Below are 24,504 nucleotides of genomic sequence, written 5' to 3' on the forward strand. Positions count from 1 at the left end.
ATTGCTAATAGAATACTTATACATAATCATAACAAACACACCACACACAAAAAAAATATTTTCATTCATTTTTCAGTTGTAACTACTCTGCTTTATTGTAAGTTAATAACTGGGCATGATGTTTTCTGACTACAACCATTAGAATTTCAAAAAGAGTTACTACCAACTTGAGTAGAAAGCTTGAATAAATAAATAAATTAACCAGCAATAACAGTTAGATTTTAAAACTGCTAAGTTTAATAATCATTCTGTACTTTTACCAACACATTAACATCCACTTTATGAATTTCATTCTTATTCGTTGTAACCTTAAGTACTTAATTGAGTAATGATGACACCTTACATTCTAAGTAGAAAATTACCATCAACAACAACAGGCTTCAAACGGGGGAAAGCGGACTTTCGTTTAGTTTTTCTGACAATGTGACACCTATCCAATCTTTGTCAATTCCTTTGGCTTACACCAGAGCAATCTGTAGTTGGAGTGCTGAGGTCTTTTTGATGCAGATCCTTTCTCCTGTGCAAAATCCAAGTGAGTTGCAAATAGATGACCAACCTGTAATACACCTGATTTATTGTTCTTTTTTTGTGTATGGACAATGCTTAGGCCATTTGAATCATGATAAATGTGCTTATGTGATACCTTTGGGATGAGTTCCCTGACTGAACTGGAGACGTTTAAAGGGTGAAACCGCAATCCCCCTCCCTTCTGTTCAGTGATGTATTTTCTCTTTTCAAAAAGACGGCTTTTTACAACATTCTTTCAAACCATCTGTCCTCTCGGTCCAAAATCTGATCATTTTGGTCATGAAAGATTTGCCTTGTCATTTCTTCTTGAAATGTACAGTCAAATTGTGCTCTCTTGTGCTGCTCTTACTGTTTGTGTAATTGTTTGATTTTTTCAATATAGGAGGCTGTACAGTCCTCAATGCACGTGACAACAAAAACACTACCGCTTAGCTTTGGTTTGGGTGTTCTGTCTTTGGGATTAACCACTTTTCCCCGAAGTATTTTTTATGGTTTGAAATTCCTTGGTATGTTTGGGGAAAAGGCATCTGAGTATCTTAGAAACTACAATATGAAGTTACCATATTTTCTGGACTAAAAGGCGCTACTCTTTTCTCGCGCTTTGAACCATGCAGTTTTTAAGAAGGTGTGGCTTTTCTGTGAATTTTTCCTAACCCCCAGAGGGAGAAGTCAAAGTTGGAAATGAAAGAATAAGAAGCTAGTTTTCCTTTAGCACAAGAACAGGCTAACAGTAGACAGTTTTCTGCTCCGTGTTAGTGTTGATCAGAGGGCCCGGTGGCGCCAGTATACAGCAGCCCCGCTTCTGTCAGTGAGCCCCAGGGCAGCTGTGGCTACAATGTAGCTTGCCACCATCAGTGTGTGAGTGTGTGTGTGAATGGGTGAATGAATGTAGTGTAAAGCGCTTTGGTCAAGTCTCCTAACTTGAATAAAGGCGCTATATAAGTACATGCCATTTACCATTTGTTTCTTCTGTTAGTTTTTGGCCAGCATGTTCCCAGCATGTTTGTGTTCTTGGTTGGGAGCTGGAGAAAATCCCATCTTTCTCCAGCAGAGTCCGCCGTGGATCCTCTGAGGGAGCCTCCTGCACAGCTGCAGCTCATCTAGATCATCAGAGGATCCACTATATAAGCTGTCTTCAGACCTTGCCTCAACGCTGCAGTGTTGTTCCAGTTGGTCAGCGCTAAAGCCTGGATCTTTGTTGTATTTCCATGACTTTGAATCCAGGTTGGATTCTAACCACTGTCTCTGTGTTTCTAGGAAACCCGTGCCTCCTCTGTGAAAGCTCAGGAAGAGCTAACCTGCCGAGCCGACCCTCAGAGCCAAACCCTGAAGATTCTCAGAGAACCTCCAAGCAGCTCTGGACTAGAGCTGGGAAACCTAAGCCAAGGTCTGCTCAAGCTAGACGTGAGACGCTGAAGCAGCAAACGGACTCTGCTGATAAACTCTTCTCCAGAACCAACAGTGACTCTCCCAAAGTAATCCTCAAGAACCCACAAGGTACAATCAGTGAACCTGTGGAAATCAAACCCTGTCAGCAGTCACTAACTGTGCTGTCTCCCTCGCAGACTCCGGTGAACCAGAACCCAGACCAGAACCTGAATCAGTACATTCTGTCTGTAGTGCTTTAATAAACTGTTAAACTTTCCATCCTTGTGTCAGTGGTGTTCTGCATTACTGGGTCTCCATTTGAGAACCCATCATGACAGAACACTGCGGCCAAACTCAAGGCCCAGCAGATCACCTCACCCGTCGTTTGGAGGAGCAGGATGCTCAACTACAAGGACAAACCCAAACGCTCCGTGAGTTATACCATTTAGTTGGAACTCATAACCAAATGCTACAGAGTTGTGCAAATTTCATAAACAGCGCTAATGCAGCATCCGTACAGCAACCATTTCCGGGTCCAGTCCTGCCCCCGAGGTCACAACCTGTGACGTCATCAGAGTTCCATCCTAGTCTCCCAGAGAAATTCTCCGGTAACATGAAAGACTGTAAAGGTTTTTTATTCCAATGCCGGTTGATCTTTCAGAACTCTCCTGGTAGTTTTTCCACAGATCACAAGAAGATAACTTTCATTCTCTCTCAGTTAACAGGAAGAGCCTTGGAATGGGCTCAGGCAAGATTTGCCACTGACGACAGTTTAAGATGCCATTTTTCTGACTTCATTGCTGAATTTACCCAGGTCTTCAACCAGGAGACTGACCAAACTATTGATTCCAGAGCTCTTTTCAACCTTAAACAGGGTAATTCTTCGGTGGCTGAATTCTCAATTAACTTCCGGGTTAAGGCGGCAGCTTCCGGATGGAACCAAAGCGCTTTGAAAGGTGCCTTCTTCATGGCTTTAAACGAACAGATCAAAGATGAACTCGCAACCCTCGATGAACCTGCCTCCCTCGAAGATTTAATTCGCCTCTCCATCAGACTAGATAACAGAATTCGAGCCAGAAACAGTTCTAGGAAGCAGAGTAATTTTTCTTCTGCCTCACATAACGTGACTGTTTGTTCTCCCTCTACAGAGCAGATGCCCACTCAGAGGTCTAAGCCCCAGTCTCTACCATTGCCTGTTCAGGCCTCTCATTCAGGCGAAAGGGATTTCGAACCTATGCAGGTGGGACATACTAGGCTCACTCCTGAGGAGAGACAGAGGCGTTTCTTAAGTAAACTGTGTATCTACTGTGGTGAGAGTGGACACTTCATCGCCTCCTGCCCGGCAAGATCAAAAGCCGGGGCCCGCCAGAGGATCTGAGGAGTCTGGCGGGCCAAATAAACACTAAAAAATCTCCTCGATTGTTGCTACCAGCTACACTCTTCTGTGATAACCAAAGTCTCTCTTTCTCCGCTTTCATCGACTCAGGTTGTGAGCGTAACCTAATCGACTCTAACCTCGTCCAGCAACTCCAGATTAAAACCGTTCCCCTCTCTCAGCCTCTCAGCGTGTCCGCCATAGACGGAAAAAGACTCCATCGTGTTACCCATCAAACCCAGCCCCTTGAGCTACTTTTGTCAGGTAACCACCGAGAAACAATAACTTTCTTTGTTTTTCCCTCTGCATGTTCCCCACTGGTCCTCGGGTTCGAGTGGTTGGAGAAGCATAACCCTCACATTAACTGGACTAAACGTCTCCTGGAATCATGGTCTTCTACGTGCCACGAAACATGCCTTCGTTCCGCTGCCCCTATGGTGGGGTCTCCTAGAGGTGGGGGGGAGATGGACTCTCCTGACCTTTCTTCAGTTCCCTCTGAGTACCATGATTTAGCCCCCGTCTTCAGTAAGGTCAGTGCGACGTCCCTACCTCCCCACAGACCATACGACTGCGTCATTGAACTTTTACCTGGTGCTCCTCTTCCTAGCAGCAGATTGTATAACATTTCCAAACCCGAAAGAGAAACTATGGAAAAATACATCAACGAATCATTAGCTGCTGGAATAATCCGTCCTTCTTCCTCTCCTTTGGGCGCCGGTTTCTTCTTCGTGGGCAAGAAGGATGGTTCCCTGAGACCTTGCATTGATTATCGAGGTTTGAACCAGATCACAATTAAAAACAAATACCCACTGCCTCTTCTCGCCTCTGCTTTCGAACCAGTACAGGGTGCTACAGTGTTTTCCAAACTGGACTTAAGAAACGCCTATCATCTCCTTAGGATACGAGAGGGCGATGAATGGAAAACTGCCTTTAAGACACCCTTGGGCCAATTCGAATACCTGGTGATGCCCTTCGGTCTAACAAACGCTCCAGCCTGCTTCCAGGCCCTAGTAAATGATGTTCTCAGAGATTTCCTCAACGTGTTTGTTTTTGTGTACATTGATGACATTCTCATTTATTCCAAGGACATCCATGAACACAAGAGACATGTCCGTCTTGTCTTACAGAGACTACTGGAGAATAAGCTGTTTGTGAAAGCCGAGAAGTGCGAATTTCATCAACCTTCAGTCACCTTTTTGGGGTTTGTGCTCGAGGGCGGCCAGGTAAAACCTTCAGAGGACAAGATCAAAGCAGTCTTAGACTGGCGTGTTCCTGAGAACCGAAAACAGTTACAGAGGTTTTTAGGGTTTGCTAATTTCTATCGTCGATTCATAAGGAACTACAGTCAAACCGCCCTTCCATTAACCTCTCTGACTTCCATTAAACAAACTTTTCAGTGGACTCCCGAGGCTCAAGCAGCATTTGAGAAACTAAAATCCTTGTTTTCCAGAGCACCTTTACTTATTCAACCTGATCCGGCAAAACAGTTCATCCTAGAGGTGGATGCTTCAGATTCCGGTGTTGGAGCTGTTCTCTCCCAGAGGCTCGACTCAGATCAAAGAATACATCCATGTGCTTTCTTCTCCCGTAGGCTCTCTTCTGCTGAACAGAACTATGACGTGGGTGACCGAGAGCTCCTGGCTATTAAGCTGGCGTTGGAAGAATGGAGGCATTGGCTGGAGGGAGCTGAGCACCTGGTTCTTGTGTGGACAGACCACAAAAACCTGGCTTACATCCAGTCAACTAAACAGGCTAATCCTCGCCAGTCCAGGTGGTCAATCTTCTTCTCACGATTCAATCTAATCATTTCCTACAGACCCGGATCCAAGAACGTGAAGCCCGATTCTCTCTCTCGTCTCTACTCCGTCGATCATCCAGAGACACCTGAACCTGTCCTCCCAGCTTCATGTACCGTAGGAGTGGTCAACTGGGAGATAACGGATCTCATCAACTCTGCCCTAGCCACTGAACCAGATCCAGGTACCGGTCCGTCTAACCGTACATATGTCCCATCTTCTGTCAGGTCCCGTCTTATCCAGTGGATGCATGCCGCCAAATTCTCCGCTCATCCAGGAGTGAGTAGGACAGTTGCTCTCATCTCCAGGCGCTTCTGGTGGCCCACTCTCCACAGAGACGTAAAGGAGTATGTGTTGGCTTGCCCTGCTCTATAAAAGCAAAACCAAAAATTGGCATCCCATCGGGTAAAGCGATTGATAGTTTTGCTTCATTTTAAGGAAGAGAATGATGACAACGAGGCGCTGTGCAATTCTTGTAAATTGGCATTTACATCCGCGGGAGGAAATACATCCAACATGCAGAAACACCTATGCACACAACATGGCATACATTTAAACCAATGCCATGTTTTTGATGCTTCCGGACAGAAGCTAAAATTACGACCAACGTGGAAGGCAACTCTGTTGGTAAAAAGCTAGTTTATATCACTGGCTGTGCTTAATGCTGTTCCTAGTAAATCATATGCCATTTCTGAAAATAAACCAGTTTCCTACTTTTCTTTGGGTTATTAAGAGAAAGGTGATGCTCATGCATTTAAATCAGGGGGAGATGAGTTTATTTCCCGAAATTGTACAGTAATGCTTTTTCAATTAATGGATGCCTTCTCTATTAGATTTAGATGACTGTGACGAGACGGGTAGCCTGGCTGGCTCAGCGGCTGGCAGCTCCCGTTCACTGCCTTCTGTTTTTGCTGGGGCAGGAAGAAATAGAACGTCCCAGGCGAAGGTGGACGAATGTCACCGTGCACTTACCAAGGTCATCGTTTCACAGAATTGATAAGAGAATCGGAATAATGAAAATGTTATAAATTCCCAACCCTATCCACACTGCTCCACTGGTTCCACACAATGGCAGGCCACTGCTCCCCAAGGGGATGGGTTAAATGCAGATAGTGAATTTCGTTGCTCTGTACTTGTGAAAGTGTAATGACAACAAAAACCTAGAAAAATAATGACTTAAATGCCCTAACACATAAACCATACTTAAAAAAAGACCCCAACAACTCAGGTGGATGACAAGTTGGTCACTGATGTGACTTGGAATGTGCTTAGGATGATGCACCATTTGGCCCACCCATGGCTTGATCCATACAGCAAACACTAGCACTTTAACTATAGATTGCTCATTACAAGTCGACAGAAGTGACAAAGACTTCTCAATATTTGTTGAAACATTGTCAGAAAAACTAATCAAAAGTCTGGTTGGCTCAGATTTAAACCTTTTTTATGCTTAAATAATATTGATGTGAGTGTCAGCCAATCTTAAATACAGTAGTATGATATGGTCCATTTTCCTTTAAGTTCACGACTCATAATTCAAACTTACTGGGGCGGTTAAATTTCCCTTGCTGGAGGTCAGAATTTATGACCTTGGCGTACAAATGGAATGCACCATTTGATCCTTGCCTTGATTCTCTTCAACTGTCCTTTATTCCTACCTGCATGCCAACAACAGCACAAGTATGCTCATTTTAAAGTGCTCGATATTTGGTTGGTGCTCCTTGTAATGGAGGCCTGCTTTGATAACAGCATTTAGGACATTTGCATTGTTGGGTCTAGTGTCTTTCACCTTGAAAATACTCCATAGATTAAGGATTGGCTTCAAGTAACACCAATTTGCCCTCCAATGAAGCTTAGTTACACTGTGTTCGTCTTTACCAACTTTTGGTAACTTTGGGAAACTGGACAGGTGCAGGATCATTACTAAAACTAAATAAAGGGGGATCTTCATAAATCTTGCTGCCAGATGAAGCTCAGAGGGAAGCATGATCAAAGAAAATTTTACAAGTCAAATATTAAAGTTTATGTTGTCTGATTCACAGTGTGAAGTTGTAAGAAGAAAGCTTATTTTGTCCCAAAAAAACAAGATTAATTTGTAAAGCTTTCCAGCGTTGAATCAATATATAGAAAAAAAACACAAATGTTCATTGAACCAGCCAAAGAGAAGATACACAAAACAGATATTGAGTAATGTCTATAATTGTTGTGTTGTGCTGGCAGTTTGAAAGTGTCCATAAAAGAAAGATATTTGCACTTTACCCTTATGTCTAGGGATGGGAATCGAAAACCGGTTCCTGTTAAGAACCGGTTCCGTATTTTTCGATTCCATGGCATCGTTTGGCAGCTCGCTGAACGATTCTTTTTTCGATTCCCGCAGCAACAGAGCCTAGCGCGCCGGCTCTGGGGAGCACGACTTACGTCACGTTTTTTACGTACGTTACGCAGCTTACGCAACTTACGCAAGTTACGCAAGTTGGAAGAACTATTCGAGGAGGAAGACAACGAGCTGCGGTCACTTTGTGAATCAAAGCCCCGTCTTTCCTTAGCCTAGAGGGTAGATCAGGAAATCCAGCTCTATAAAAGCTTGCCCTCCATCCCCTGCAGGGATAGCGCCACACTGTGGTGGTGGAACAAGCAAGATGTGCTGCCCTTGCTATCTGGACTGGCTGAAAACTACCTCTGTGTGCAGGCTTCCTCCACCCCATCTGAGAGGGTGTTCTCCACGGCTGGAGACACCTTAAGCCCTGAAAGATCCCGTATCCTTCCAGAAAAAGCAGATATGCTCATCTTTCTGCAAAAGAACTGTTAATTTTCCCTACTACTGTTTTATAATTAGTACTTTTTGTTATTTAAAATAGGTTATAATCCCATCATTTGTTATTAGACATTGTTTGTTATTAAGTTTGTTCTTGTATTCATTTTTCATTTAAACACAGATGTTACTCCAGTTTCACATTTCCTGTGGACATCTTGATCTTGTTGATTTTGTAAGATTGTGCAATAGTTAAGTAAACAAAGTTGATTCTGATAATCAAACTGTTTGTTCTCCTTTTTCCCCCAAATTGGAATCGAAAAAAGAATCGATAAAGAATCGAATCGTTTCATAGAATCGAAAAGGGAATCGGAATCGTGAAAATCTTTTCAATTCCCAACCCTACTTATGTCCCACCTTTAAGACCATCCAGGAACAAAAACATTTATTTTCCCAGTTAGATATTCCCCCTTAAAGCTGGCACACCAATTAATGTTCATTCTCTGATGGCTGTCAATGTTCAGGGTGTTTTTATTTTCTAAATATTTATTTTCTAAATATGAAACAATATTTAATTTCTCTGCAACAGAGAAAAACTTGTCCAAATTCCCACTGCATTAATGTGTGCCGCCACGAATACTATTCTAGTTTTATTAAAAGATTCTCTTTTTTTTGTCTACCATTGCACCAATGCCTCCCTTGTGGCCACAACTGTAAGACTTTCCGTTTGTGAGTTTGCATTTGAAATTCAAACATGCCAATGAAAGATGTAAAAACTGCGCAGGCAATCTGTTTTGAACTTTAATAAATCGTTTTTCGAGTGGAAAGTACTTAAATTTATGCAGTTCGGTCATTAGCATTGCAATCAGCATATTCAAGTAGATACACACACAAATACTGCAATATGAATTGGACCTGCTTTGAAGATCGGCAAACAAGTTTGCCTGTGTTATAATACATGCAAACTTTTTGAGTATAGAGTAAAGTCAAACAAAGAAAGCAGCTCATCTTCTGTTAATTTCAATGATAATGATTAAAAGTTTGTGATAACCTACAGTGCAGTTCTTAGAAATTTTGAATACCTTAGACTAATAAAGGAAAAATAAGACAGTATAGCAAACCATTAAATATGTATTTATACAGTACAATACACATAGTCAATGCTTGTTACGTTATTTTTCTTTTCTTTTTTTTTTTGATAGCATCTTTCAGCTTATCTGCACTGTGGGGTCTGGTGTCTCTTATCTCCTAAGAATAGATCAGCTGATTGCAGTGGACAATAAAAGAGAATCATGATAAAACCAGGTATTTGTAATTTTGGCAGCGAAGGTAGCTCTTTTTATTTCCTAGAAAATAATGTCAATATCTAAAAATAAAATCAGTATTTCCACAGAGCATGTTGGCAGTGAGAAGCATAAGGTACTCCATCTCAAGGCTGTGGGTTTTAACAATGTTGGTTGGGCATCTATTACTACCAGCCGTTTTGGAAAGAATTTTGAAAATGACCATATTTGGAGGGAGCCTCTAGGATAAAATAAACAAAACTAAACGATATTAACAACTAATATCTAAGTGTTCAATTAATCAATATAGACATTTAGTTTTGAACTGGACTAGAGAGAAAGAAAGGAATAATACAACATATATTTTATTTTATTCATAGAAAAAAAAGAAAAAACTGAAGAACTCCAGGGTGGTAAAAAGTGGTGCACTCCAAATTGTAAATGTTTAAAGTTAATACTTAATTAACTTTCTTGCCTTTCATAAAGCTTTTAATTTTTTTTCAATTAGGAAAACCTGCACAAAGTGCTCTACAGATATTTTATTCAAGACAATACATGTTCTCCCTCAAGATAAATGTAGTTTCAAAGCTCTTTATTAGAGTACAGACTCGAGTGGGCTTTTTCATATAGAGCCCATCAAACAGACAGAAAGCACAGATACAGTACATCCCGTGAGTTACCTGGTTGCCTTTAATGGTAGCAGAATTCAGTTTCTCTTTTGGTGTGGAGGCTCCTTTCATTGTGCTAAATATCAAAATGAACTGGACCAAAGATGAAAACTGAGGCACGGTATATGAAATGCACACAAATATTGAGGCCACCATCAGTCATGCACCAATAAAACAGTATTCTCATCATTCAGTGTCTCACATAGTAAAAATAGGTGCATGATTTTTTTTTCCAGAAGATACACAATTCAACAATTAATTACACTTATGTCTCATTGGTACTACATTCTCAGACTTCAATTCCTGAGCAATCAGATATAAGCTAAGTTATAAAATACACAACTCTTGTTATGTTTGTGATCATAGTCAGATAGGTTAGAATATTTATCAATCATTTATATACAGCATGTATTTATATTTTTTTAAAATAACAACTTATTATTAAATACATCAATGTTATTCTCTGCAAATATATTTCTGTAGGGGTTGCTGACAATATAACCGAACCAGATGTTGGTACAGTCTGATGATCGGGGGTACGTTTCATGAAGCAAGGTTTACCGAAAACTCTAAGCTGTCTAAACGTGAAAACAGGGAAACTTTGACTTTTCAGGTTCTGATAGTTTTTTTTTAACCTGTTGTCAGAAAATTTAGATTTCTCTTCTATTTTATATTAATTTATCCTATTTACTCACTATAAAAGTTTTCATTCAGTCTGTTTCACTTTCAAGGCCACACAATTCTCTGCAGGATGGTGTTTGTACACCAGACATTGCTTCTTCCCATAACAAATCAGACTCTTTCTCAAGGTTTATTCATAACATGTTACTGTTTAACCAAAGTGTCTGTAATTTGTTTTGACTCTGACTACTTTTCCATTGTTAAACAAACCCTTCTAATGCAGAACAGGGCAAAATGTTGTGCCATAAGGGCTGTTTGATGAACTGTTCTCTCTTTGCAAAGATATGAATAAATGTGCCGACTGAGTGAAATCCATCAATCTCCTTTTATTTAACTAGGGTCAATAGTTGAATACTTTTTTTCCCATTACACAATTTCTGTTTCTGTCACTGTAGTAACACTCCCCAGAGCTAACCTTGTCGGTAGCAGGCTTTTTTCAGTAAACTCAGAATATCCTCTATCTCCACTCTGCTTACAGCCAATCACTTTTTTTATTTTCTGATATAGTCAGATTTTTTTTGTAGTTTTGTGCATAATATATACCTATATATGTATATATGTACTGTATATATATATATATATATATATATATATATATATATATATATATATATATATATATATATATATATATGTTTTTATGATATCTGAAAAAAAAACACTTTTTTCCTTGTCTAAATGGCCATTTCAAACAAAATTACATTCTCCACATCTAGAAAAAACATTCTAGACATTCTGGATGTCCAGAAATTAATTTCAGATCTCCAGATTCATTTGTATTATTTTAACTATGAAATTGAGAATATTTTTCAGATATCATAAATACATTTTTAAGCTGCTAAATGTCAGAACGGCCACTTAAAATATGTAAACTTTTCTAGATATATAAAACTTTATTCTTAATAGTATACATTTTTTTTCTAAAAATGTTTCTAAATTTTTCTAAAATTAAATTTCTGCTACAAAAATGATCAGGAAGAATCTTATTTTAGTGATCTACAAATGGCACAACAGAGAGGAGGGCTTTTAATAAAATGTAAAAACGGCCTGCCAAAGACCACTTCACATAAACTTATGCATTAACTGGACCAACAATCTTCTCCTTCGCCATCTTCCTTTCCTATGTAGGTGTAGCTGTTTCTCTGTCTTTGAAACGCGTTCTTCTTTTTTATTTAAATTTTTTGCATTTCTGCATTAAAATCTCTATTTCCAGTGTGGTGAAACGGGCACTTCCTGTTGCCTATTGTCATGGTGACTTATCAAAGGGGTGCTCCGCTGATAATGGCTTTTCATACATGTTGCGTAGGTGTCTAACTCTGAGTGGACCTAGTTAAAATTGATTGAATTAATAGATGGCATCTGTTGTCAAACCGAACACTCAGAGTTCCTGACTTTTGGCTGCATCAATTTAGAGTTGTGGATTTGAATTGTAATTTGTTACACCTGCTTCATGAAAAGGACCCCAGCACAAAGAAACCAAAACAAGACAATAAATACGTTTTATATGAAAGAATGTGGATAGACTTAGGGAAGAACTTTGACAAAAACAAAAGGAAACTCAAAGGGATATACTAGAAAGCCTAAAAATACCTGAAAGTTATTAATATCTTGAAAGTGACTCTGCCCCCCCATTTTTTACCAAATCACATTGTCCTAATTAGTCATCACTGATAGTCTAGAAAAAGATAAACTGAATTGAATTCAGTCCTTCTGCCTAATTCCCCATAATTAAGGAATTTGTTTGGCTTTGCTTAAAGCTACAGTGTGTAATAATTACAGGGATATACAGTCAGAAATGTAATATATTATACCGTAAATTCTCTAATATAGGCCCGGGCCTTTATTTCACTCAAGTGCATCGCGGTCCAGGCCTTTATTGGATAGAGGCCAGAATTAGAGACAGGCCTCTATTGCTATTTGAGCAAAACAGACTACCAGTGGAATGAAAAAAATTAGATTTTGTGTCTTTTTGAACCTATAAAACACTAGGTTCATTTATTGAAAAAGTACAGTTACCATGTCTCGCTTGGTTTGAAGTAAAAAAAAAAAAAAAAATCCTCCAATTCTGTTTAATTCTCCTCCTCAGTTTTTCTCCTCCTCTTCATCTCTCCCTTTAATCTCCTCATCACTCGCGCTCCTCCTGTTCTGCTGCGTGTCTGTTCTCTTCCTCGCGCAGACGGGCAGCAGTCAGGGCCTGTCGTCCAGCTGCGCAGGGCTGTGGTACTTGTATGTTACTTACTACCACAAGTATAATGTTGAGGTATGCCCAGAAAAAACGTTTATAGCCCCGGCCTGTATTAGAGACCGGCCATTATTTACCTCCTCTGACAGCGAGACCGGCCATTATTAGAGACCCGGCCGCTATTGGAATACAGGCCAATATTAGAGAATTTACGGTACATAACTATGTTATTTATCATCATCTACGAGCTCAGCCTCTTAACCTTAATATTTGCGTTGCCTTAGAATTCGTTATTTATAATTACATAGGAGCAGGTCTCGCAGCCATGGAGGCAGACATCTTTGCGCTACGGCAGCGCAGAGCCAACAAACGCTCGAAAGTTACTACGGCAAGTTGAAAGAGATGAACTGAGACGGTACTGAACAATAGATGGCAGTGTTAAAATTATCTATGTAAACAAACCTCATCACTTGAGAAGGTAGGTGATGCGGACGTCGTGGAAGACATTTTGTCCCGTAACGCTCGCCGTACTGTTGGGGGGGAGAAGCGGTGGGGGGGAGATGTTCATGTTGCTGCGGTCTGCAGTCTGAACGTTAGATGTCACTGAAAATTACACACTGTAGCTTTAATGTATGGAGTACTTCAATTTTATACCAACATATTTTGCTTATTTCATGTTGCTTGCCCACTTAGAAATATATTTACTGAAAAAGACATACAACACTTTCTCTTACTTCAGTGTACTTCAGTCCAGCAAAGACGTATATACTGTATGTGGGGTAGTTTTGATGGAAAAGTGTTTGTGTGCATTGAGGAACATTTGAGCTTTTGCATTCAAAAATGCTACATATCTAAACTGTACTGGTTGATAATTATAGCTGATAATGTGAATCATTATTCTTTTTTGCCCAATGAATTACAACTACTTTATAAAAATGCAACTTCTTAGTTTAAACATATGTTTGGTCTAAAAACTTTAGACCAAATCAGTCAGTTTAAAGATTTTATGAATAAAGGATAGTCTTTCCTTTTGCACATCAAATATTTTTTTTAAGTTATCAAATAAAACAAAAATCAAGTACCTTAAAGAGGGAGTTGTTTTTTAACAATTTAGATGATAAATAATATTTCACAGCTTTCCTCTAGCCTGCATTGTTACAACTGTAACAGTACAATAGTCAATCCTTCACCAAGAATGTGCAAACAGCATTTCACAGCATTAGAAGTCCATTCAATATCTCACATGGTAAACAGTGCATCTTTATAGTTATATGATAACTAACAATATGTGGTTCACTCCATAATAAAGTGGGAAAGCAATGTAAAATAGGTTTAGAGAAAGTGTCTATCGTTTTTAAAACGATTATCGAGATCTTGTGCCCCGAGTTGCTGAGATTCTTTAGGAGTCTATTTAAAACAGATGTTAAAACCATTTACAGCACAAAGGCGTTTCTCATTAGCTTAGTTCAATATTTGAAACATTGCTTTTAAAAGCATCCCAGATGAAATACACCACGGCTGTTGCTTTATCAGATCTATACAGTTTAAAGTATTTAGTAATTTGCCTCCACAAGTACTTTCTTTCATTCTTGCCGTATCCTGTAATCTGTGAAATATAGTTTTGTTTTGGCAGTTCCTTTCTTTCAAATAATTCTAAGCAAAAATATGTCAGAGGCATAGTAGCTCTGATGCCTCTTTTCAGTCTATTGCACTTCAAATCACTGTAAGCTACAAACAATGGAATTCACATTTATTTTGAGCTACATTCTGTCTGCTGAGATGGAGACATGTGCTCACAGAGTGAGAGACACATATGTGATTTCTGAACTGTTGTAATTATATCTACCACTCCAAAGTTCAACACTGGCACTCCTGCGTATTAAGTCTCTCCTGTTGCCTCTTCTCTGCCATCTGTACCACAGGAAGCCATGCTCCATTGAGGACCTCTCTGAACTGTCTGGGGTTTCCTCTTCCATATGTTCATGGGATAAAGTCACACTCTCCAGTACCTCCGTTATAACATCCTCTAAGGGAGTAACATCTTGAAAGTCTGGTGATGATGGTTGTGTATCAGGTAATGTAGGATCTGGTGTTGAGCTTGAGGGTCCAAAATCTATTTCCAGTGATGTATCTGGAGATACTGAACTTGGTGGGGAAATTGTAACTGTGACTTGTGGAAAAAGGACCTCAGGTAATTGTGAGGCATCATCACAAGCATCAACATCTGGTAAAGGGGAGTTCTGAGAATCAAACTGGCATAGGGTGGATTCAACATCATCAACATTAAATGATGAGTCCACACTCAGGTTGAAAGGCTCTGGTTCAGGATCCATAAACACAGAGTCAAGGTCATCTTGATCCAGGGAGGTTAGCATGACAATGTCAAAGTGGACCAGATCAGCATGGTAAATTGGGGCATTATCCAATGGTTCTGGTAGAGGTGGCCACTCTGTGTCTTGGAATTCTGGTTCAGTGTTTTGTTGAGACTCTGCTGAACTAAAAGCAAAGACTGGGCCAGGTATAACTTGCTCTGAAGGGGTTTCAGAGTGAAAATCACTACTGGAGACGCTAGGCGAAATATTATTGCTGCTATCTGTTGGACTTACTGGGGGGTCTTCGTCAAAGTGCTCTGACACCACTATGGATGGACATTTGAGGAAAGCCTCTGAAAAGTAAGGCATATCATCATGAGCATCCATTGATTTTGAATCAGAGTCTTTATTGAGAGGGTCTGATGTAGACTCTAGGGTTATTTTTGATTGTATCACTGTTGAATCAGAGGGATCATATTCCTCTGCTCCTGAAAGACACTGCAAAGACACTGTAGAGGGGTCTTGAGGAATGGGTTGTGGCTTGTCAACATTGACATTATCAGAAGATTCTTGATATGTTGTTACATCATAATCATGTTCTTCTGGTGGAGACACAGTAACTGTAGGAACAGCAAATGGTAGTTTTATCTCATCTCTTTCAGTTTGTTCTGTAACTTGGGATTTTCTGTCATCAGTGTGAGATTGTTTAGAATGTGAAATGGACTCATTAGTTGGGCCTCTATCTTTGAGTTGAGGAGTGAAAGGCATTTCTTGTTTCATTGATGATGACTCTGGAGAGCTTTCGAGAACTTTTTCTGATGAGAGTGATATTGTGTTTTGTATCATTACTGCCTCATTTGTGAGAGTAGAAGATGAAGTTGCAATATCTTTGTCTGACTTAGATATGGAGGAAAGACTGGAATCATTTAACACTGGTTTAACTGCTCGACTACAGCAGGGAATTATTGGATCCAGAGAAAGAGGGATGGCACTCTCTACATACATGGACTGCGGACAAGCTAGAATGCTTGGATCCATTGAAAGCTGTTTAGGCAAATTTCGACGTGAACCTTTCTTTTCCTCCTCCTCTGGACAGTTGACAGCTGCATCTGCAGTACTTTGTCTTACTAGGGCTTTGCTTTTGGCCTGAATCCCTACAGACACTTTAGATATCTGGGGATTTTTATCTCTTGCGCCCCCCGTACTTATATTTGTGGGAGTGGTTGCATCTTCTCCCTTGCCAAGTCCTGTCCCCACTCTTGTTCCTGTCCCTGAACCAGTAGCAACTCCTTTGCTCAACGCTGCACCGGCTCCTGTTGCCATTCCACCACCTTGAGGGGACCAAGTGTTGTAATGCTGTGTGAAAGTGTTGAAATTACTGTTGAAAGCACGAAGCTCCTTACATAGATCCCTTCTGAGCTCTGCCAATTCTCGTCGCATGGCGGAAACTTCTTCCTTCCATTGCATGCTGATAGCTGCAGCCAATGTAGCAGATTCTTTGATGCTGGCCTGGATAGCTTTTGGTGAAGGTCTTTCAGGGGCAGTGGATCTTGGGGATCTAAAAATGCTTGGAGAAACAGGTGGTCCAGACAATGGTTTCGCTGTAGCCCCAGCATTATCTTGATTGTAAAACCTGTCTCTTCTGATGGGGCAGCCTAGATCATCATGTGCCAGTGGGGCTGCATCTGCATCATCCAAATCCTCAGGTATACTGTCCTGGTCAGGTAAACAAGTTTCTTCCTGCACATAATTTTTGTCTGCAAGACAAATGTAAATATGTTTGTGTAATATGACCCCAGGTGTGAGCAGCTGGAGATATTGTGCTTTAGTTTATTACCATTATGTCATGCTGCAAATTTTATGAGTCAAAACAAGCCATATCTAAAATATCAAAAATGCAAACAATAATTTAAGAGAATTCCTCCAATTAGCTCCTCAGTGAAGTTGAAACTTGACATGAGCATATACTGTACAAGAAGACACAAAACCTTTTTTATTTTTTTGTTTAGGTGTTTTAGGTCAGTTGGCATTAAAAAAAATATAAATTTCCTTTGCTAAATGAAAAAAGAAATCAAAAAGGCATTTTCATAGAACTCTTTCTATTACTGTCTTTAAACGCATAGTTTTACATCTATTAAACTGCCTTTAAAGAATTAAAAAGAGCCATAGGAATGCTGCAATGCTTTTAAATGCTACAACCAAAGGCACACCTGTAAAGGTATTTTAAGACTCTACAACCACAATGCTTTTGTTTTAAAGAGAGAGCCACCCTTATAACTGAAACAAGTCCTCTACAATCATGGACTGAAATTCCCTGCAATAAGGAAGAAACAAAATCATAAAAGAGGCCATATAAGACTTTAAAAGGCTATTAATGTTTTTATTTTATTTTTTGATATTTTCTATGCTTTGAAAAAAAAACATATTTTTGGCATACAATGACCGGTGTAACATTTGCAAAATAGGCGACATCCGATTTTTGGTTGAGGTGACGCTTAGGTGTTTAATTCTTTAGTCCCTTCCAGTGCACAAAAATATGACATTTGGAGGAAAGAATATTATGGCTATACTGAAGCAGAATCTCAAAACATTTCTCTTTCACACCTTAGAAGTGGGTACATTTGTGCAAAAAATAGATTATGAGGGTCAATAAATCCAAAGACACTTTTAAGGTAGTCAAAAGAGAAGATTCAGTTACACCCATTACAGTAGGGGGAATGGGTAATTGTTACAAAATACTAACTAACTGAAGCTAACTCAAGTTTTTTTTTTTAAAGAATACCTAAAGCACTGGATCCCAGTTACACAGTTAAATTCTACTTAATACTTGGGAAATGTATCCAAACCTTTCTATTTTTTTTTTTTTACATTAATCTGGCATTTAGCAAATTGGGATCTTTTTGTTTCTTAAAACGGACCTAAAAAATGAAAGGATTAGTCTGGTAAAACAAAAGGAAAATAGGTTTATGTGTCATTCTATACATTGTATGTTCATATCTGGTTTCATCTTTAGATCACTGAAGAGGAATTTCCACTTTATAATTGACAGTCACTGAAACATGGGTAACATTATTAGCCACTCCTGTTTTAACCCATTTCAAGCATTAGGTTACACTGCCTTCTCAACCTTAATTTGTAGCATGCATTCTCCACAACTTTTATTGCACAAAGCGGATTTAGCTTTTTTACTTAAAAGTTCACCAAAGAAATAACTCTGTAATAGAAATAGCTTGAAGGAATAACTGTACTTCTCTTTAGCTTTGGATGGGAAAGAAACAATAAAAAAAACTTTGTGCAGTAAAAAGAGTGAAGGTGAGCAAAGCTTTCAACATTCTTTTATTAATCAGGAAAGTATAGCATGAACCCTATTGAAAAAGTGATATTCAATTAGAATAACTGAATTTAAGCTCCAATTGCTTTTAGATAAAAAAGCAGATGAATAAATTTAATGTTACTGCATTACAGATGCAATAATTTGAGTATTGAGAAAGCAGTGTAAGCAGACATTTATTTAACCATGAGCACACCTCCAGCTGTTCAGACCTTTAACTCTCCCTAAAACAACCCCAGCTTATGTTAGCTCTTTAAACTGCTAAAGTCGGCATCCGCATCCATCCATACTTCTTCTCTGAGCCGTTCTTTAAATTTTTTTCCACATACAGTATTCTTCATACTTTCAAAGCTTTTGTTTCCCCACCAGTAAATCCACCAGCCGTGAGAGAAGTTGAGAGTCAGCAAGTTATATCTCAGGCTCAAGTAAACAGCATTGATGTTTTTCACCAGAATTAATATCACTTTACACTTCTTCACACATTAACAAAGTTTAGACACGATAACTGCAACAGTTACTGTGCTACAGTCTTAACTTGGAATAGAATGTTTTGATTAATGCAATTGCACCGTTTGTTTGCCCAGTTTCGCATCTCCAATGTTTTTCTAATAAGCCTTTAAGCTTTATATGGGAATAAAAAAATAAAAAAACTGTTGAGTCCCTATTCTGACTTGATTTTGCTTTTAAAAATGTATGGATTTCAATAGGGTTCATAGCTTTACTCTCCGATGCATTGAAATGATGAGCAAATCAAACACTGCATCCAAAACAACGGCAATTCACAACCTCTAATTATAGTAATCTATGAAAAATGAAGCACAGAATGATTCATGCAGCACATGTTCAAACTACTTTGTGCTAACTGCTCTATAATCATCTATTATCACATATGTTTTTGTTTTCATTTGCTAGATCTTTTTTTTTTTTTAAAGGACCAACTTTCATGATGCAATTACTGGATTTAAGATGCATTCCTCACCTGTGGTTGACCTGAGGGTAGAGGTAACAGTGGATGCCATGGGGGGTATGCAGTCATCATCTTGGGAGTATCCAGCCTGGATGGCTCTTAGGTAACTGTGGCTCCTGGTTCTGAAACAGCCAGGAAGGTCCAATGCATCCATGGCTTGAGATTCTACCTCACTAAACACCGACTCGCACACAGATTCAAACTGGCCATTTACTTCCGTTTCACTAACCTGAAGGAAATGAGAACCACAGTTAAAGGAGGCAAAGAGCTATAAAACATACAGAAAATAAAACAGTCAGCCTTCTCATTGATTTTCACAACAGATGATTCATTTTAAATGTGCTTTTCTGAAGCAGAAACAGCCCTGCAAATGCAACTATTGATGATATCACCTGTGAAGGTAATATCTGGAACTCTAGTCTTGTTTCCTTAATATAAAACAATACATTTTAAATGGAAATGGATCTGTGACTTCTAACTAGCAATACAAAAAAGGATGTGGTGCAAAGATCATTTAAGCAGAAAATGTGGGCGAGCTTTAAAGAAGTAAACACTGGTAGCGAGGACTAATTATACTTCTGCGTTAAAAACACTTTCTGAGTGAAGATCATAAAAACATAGCAATTTGTTTGGAAACCCCAGACTTGAAGGAGTGGAAGAAAAATAGAGCGGGTACCACAGTTTAGCATTACTGCCACTTTAAATAGGGACAGAGAGATATTACTGCTTTTTAGATAAAAGCGTACAGGCAGACAGTTTAGAGAAAACTGCTGAATCACAGTATGGGTCCATAATCCATAATAAAATATATTTTTGTCATCAGCTGTCAGGGAAACTGGGAGTGTTTCCAACAGCTGGTATCTGAGTTAGGCTGTTTCAACACAGCAGGCTGGAAGGTGCTCTGTAATGACACCAGGGTTACTTCAAATCAAGTAAACAGAGAAGTTGGACAAATTCTGATCATAACAAACAGCTGTGACTGAAAAAAAAAAGGATTTTGAAGCATAACAAAGTGTAACACGCAACAGAAATAATATGTTAGGTTTGATAAATACAAAACCTGTTGCAAAATTTTCTTAATGTTGACTGCAGCATCAGGAAGTATATAGTAGCATTAAATGATGAAATTCTATCAGCAACTGATCTAAAAATCAAATTGGTGCCTTTATGACGCTCTACCTTCTATTCCACGGGTTCTCAAATATTTCAGCCCACGACCCCCAAAGTAACGGTGCAAATGACTTGCAACCCCCAACATAAAAATTGCGCATCTATAGTGCATGGACGCAACCGCGCTCGCACTAGAGACGTATCCAAACACGAGCTAATTGACAACACAAAATAACACAAAAGCCATAACATTGTTCTACCGTAATTTACTCCTTATTTTAATTTGAACTTAACTTCACCTAATGAGATTGATGTGCAATATGTTTGGAGCATCTAAGTCCAATCATGTTTATTGTTGGAGACCACTACTCGGAGATCATTCCTCCACATTCAATTGCAATCTGTATTTATTTTTATGGTACATCAGAGCCACTGGCGACCTGTCCAGGGTGTACCCCGCCTCTCGCCCATTGACTGCTGGAGAAGGAGGGGGGTCACTCCAGTGGCAGGAAGTTGGCTGCCATTCGGCTGGCGTTTGACTGGGAACGACCATTTTGAATGGCAGCTACTGTATAAATTATATTTATTAAATCAATAAAAAACACCGTCTTCAATTTCTTTCACCTAAACCTTGCAGGCACATTACAGTGAGTTTGGTTCTCTGAATATAACAGACAATGAGAAATGAAATTCATTTATTCACTTATATTACTGGCCCTGATTTAACTCGGATGTTATACAGATTAAAAACTGTTTGATATTCCCATCTGGTAATGCAAAGGTCCCTGAAGCTAAACATCTTGCTCCACTGGGATTTGGACTTAGAAGGGATTTGAGGCTTTTAGGACTTCAAAGAAATCAATAAGCCTCTTAAAAAAGATGAATATCAGCAACCTGTTCAGTGTCTCAATTAATACAGATAAAGTAAAACAAACGGCCAGGTAAAATATGTGTTGCTAAGTTAAATCAGAAAAAAAAATAAACAACTAAATGCAGATTGATAGATATATGCTTCTTTTTTCTATCTTCTGTTTTGTGTGTGAAGAGAAGTGTCAATATATTCTTAAGGTGTCAACAGTCTCTATTTGAAATAAATGTTGCAGAGTTTAAGGAGCACACTGACCTGGCTCACTTGGCTGACACAGCTAGCCTGACTAAGCGTGCTGACAGCCCGCATATAGCTCTGGTTCCGGGAGCGAAACTTGGGTGAGTTGTAATTGGTAGAGGGATCCAGTGCGAGGCTGGGGCGTATTTCCCTGGTGGCCTGCAAATGGTAGTTCTGACTATATGGGCAGAGAAAACGAGAAAAGGGCAATGAGTGTGTGTGTTAAAAAAAAAAAAAGGAACAAGTAAAGTGCAGTGTAGGTTATTTAATGGTGTTTATGTGTACCATAAGACAGATTCTGAGTGATATTTTGTCTCTCATCAGGGAAAGCCCTTCTTTCTGATACAGTAATGTGCTCACTGGTGTCCTTTGTAAGCCAGTTCGATTTCAGCTGTGCTGAAACATCCGATCAATGCTTGGAAATGAGGGAAATGCAAATCAGCAGCTAGTTAGCGAGCAATCACTTCAGAAAGAGCACCATAGAGTCAGCCCTGTCAATGAAATGTTCTAGGTGAGAGATGCTCAAAAAGCCATTACTGGTTAGTAAACCGGATGGAGAGAATATGAGGAAGAAGGGAGCTTTAGGTAAACTGAAGAATATGGTGTGAGTGACTTTAAAGAAGTACGGTTTGGTCTATTTCTAAAAGCAGGCAGTGATGATTAAGCTGTTCCTTGGCCTGTAACATAGATAAACACATGTTTGGAAGCAGGACATTATAAAGATGATTTGAAGACTTCAACCAAGAAACCAGAAATGCTAAGAAATGCTGTAACTAGCTGATACACCTTCTAGTACATATGTCTTTAAACTATTTTTTACAGCTTGACATGTTGCAACCTCTACTGTAACTTCTTTTTTTCTATTAGAATCTTTTTGACAAATGACAACAGATTAAGGTAGATTGAATAGAGGAAGGAAAATTACGAGTTATCAGTTAAAATTATTTTACAATTTAAAATCTAAACACTTTTGCAACTATTGAGTCTCTCTGTGTGTTTTTAATCAGCTCTGAAAATCCAGATACTGATAGTTCTTTTTTATGTAGAATAACCAAGCCAGACTGAGATAAGAGGTTAATAGGAAGAAAAACAGAGTGGAAATTGCAGTTTTTGTTGTAATATGAAAGTAAAATTATCTTGATCCACAGGTGTTCAGGTTTTGGATATACTTTGTGCTTGTGTTTTTATTGGAGATGTCTCACCATCTAAAGGTGTTATTTCTTTTTTTAAACAGAGCTGTGTCATATCATTCTTTTCTTATTTTTTGATTTTTTAAATTATTTGTGTTACCTGAGCTTTGTATATCATAATTTATTTCTCTTAGCTCATTCGAAGCATGGTTAGTATTTTTTGTGCTTTTATAAATAAAAACCCAGGCTTAACCTTTCCATGCATTTAAGCTTCATCCATCCATCCATCCATCCATCCATCCATCCATCCATCCATCCATCCATCCATCCATCCATCCATCCATCCATCCATCCATCCATCCATCCATCCATCCATCCATCCATCCATCCATCCATCCATCCATCCATCCATCCATCCATCCATCCATCCATCCATCCATCCTTTAGCATGTCAAGCAGGAAGCTATATGAACACATTGCCTTTAATGAGCTCATCTGATTGGTTCCTTTATTGTCTCCCATATCTGCTTCACTAATTAAGCTAGCTGTTTTTCATTTAATGAATTTTATTGCATTTATTGCTGGATACTCAACAGCATGATGCTGCCTCCACCATGTTTGACCATTAGTGTTTTTTTAATAAGGACAAAATATTCACTTTTCGTTTGATCTAATCAAAGCATCTTTATACACATATTAGCTTTAATCATGGCTTGTGGCACATTTCCCAAAATCCAGTTACCCATAAAGGCTAGATTTGTGATGAACTGAGCTGTGACTTTTTTTAAACTTTAGTTTTAAACCTAGCCTTTGCATTTCTTTATGATTTTATTTCTAAATGAAGGGGTGTGTTCCCTTATCTTATGATGCAGTTCTACAAACAAACAAACAAACAAACATCCAAGCCATTCACAGAAGTGTAACGTTTAAAGTAGGGTTAAATTATACACAAATGCCTCTGTTTAGGCTGAAGTTTGTACTGGATTTTATTTTAGGTTTTTAGAACAAAAGGGGCGAATAAAATTACATGCCTCACAATTCGGTTTTTACTGAGTCAAAATGTTGAAAATAATGCTTAGAAACCCAGTAAAATGGGAAAGAATTTAAAGCAGTGTAAATAGTTTTACAAACTATGATATGTACTATATAATGCCATTATTTCTACAGCATTATTATGTGAATAATTTGTTGATAAAATCTGCTTTATTTCAGTTAAAAAGCCTCATTGGTACATTGTTCCTTGACCCTTCATTTAATAGGGTTTTTTCTTATTTTTTATGTCCAAGGTGTCAATATTTAGCATATCAGTGGAATCTGATCGCTGAGCACATGCCAGCAAGAGCTGAGTAAGCTTGTATTCACCTTAAGTCTGCAGCAAAATTGGTGATGTAGTTATGCATGTCACTGTTGATTTTATCCAGGCGGTAAGAGCTGTGGGTAGAAAAAAGAACAAAGTTACTGGGTTCTGCGTGTGGTTGCTAGATGGGATGGGTCAATCAGCAAGACTCAGATGATGATAATACAGCTCTTAATGGATTTTGTAACCCATGGAATGTTTGCTTGGAAGTTTTCACCAAAGTGCTGCAAACATTAGGGTGATACAATATTAACAAGGCGGCCCTAGCATGATGACAAAACAAGGAGAGTGTCACAATCAAGATGAAGAAAAGGTCCAGAATAAATAATGTTTAAATAGATAATGTGTATACAAACACCAGTGATGTACAGTATAATGAGGATGATGTTATTTTTGTAATCGCACAAAGATTATATCTGACTGACAATATTTGAAGATGAAATGCTGTCTGCTCAAAACAATCAGACCTAATCATAAACCACCATGCTCACTCCAGTAAGTGGATAATCCAAAAAAACATCCTCCTGTGGTTCTACTGTACTGCAAAGAAATGTAATAA

The 24,504-nt window shown here is 38.8% G+C and overlaps 1 protein-coding gene across 3 annotated transcripts in view; it reads right to left on the reverse strand.

The window, feature by feature from the left end:
- LOC119790232 (disks large-associated protein 2-like) overlaps positions 1-24,041 on the reverse strand; it is a 53,982-nt gene extending 29,941 nt beyond the window's left edge. The window contains exons 1-4 of one of the 3 annotated variants that reach the window (XM_038295686.1): positions 23,951-24,041; positions 21,477-21,636; positions 19,256-19,472; positions 13,149-16,702 (exon numbers count right to left, since the gene is read on the reverse strand). In XM_038295686.1, coding sequence (XP_038151614.1) covers positions 14,427-16,702; positions 19,256-19,472; positions 21,477-21,636; positions 23,951-23,988 — 2,691 coding nt within the window. In that variant the 5' untranslated portion in view covers positions 23,989-24,041 and the 3' untranslated portion in view covers positions 13,149-14,426. Of the gene's footprint in view, positions 1-13,148; positions 16,703-19,255; positions 19,473-21,476; positions 21,637-23,950 lie in introns of those variants that run through there. The other 2 variants (XM_038295688.1, XM_038295687.1) reach the window with 2 other exon arrangements.
- Positions 24,042-24,504: the final 463 nt, after the last annotated feature.

This window comes from Cyprinodon tularosa, unplaced genomic scaffold (assembly GCF_016077235.1).
Source record: "Cyprinodon tularosa strain WSP-4 unplaced genomic scaffold, ASM1607723v1 ctg359, whole genome shotgun sequence".
Taxonomy (NCBI): domain Eukaryota; kingdom Metazoa; phylum Chordata; class Actinopteri; order Cyprinodontiformes; family Cyprinodontidae; genus Cyprinodon; species Cyprinodon tularosa.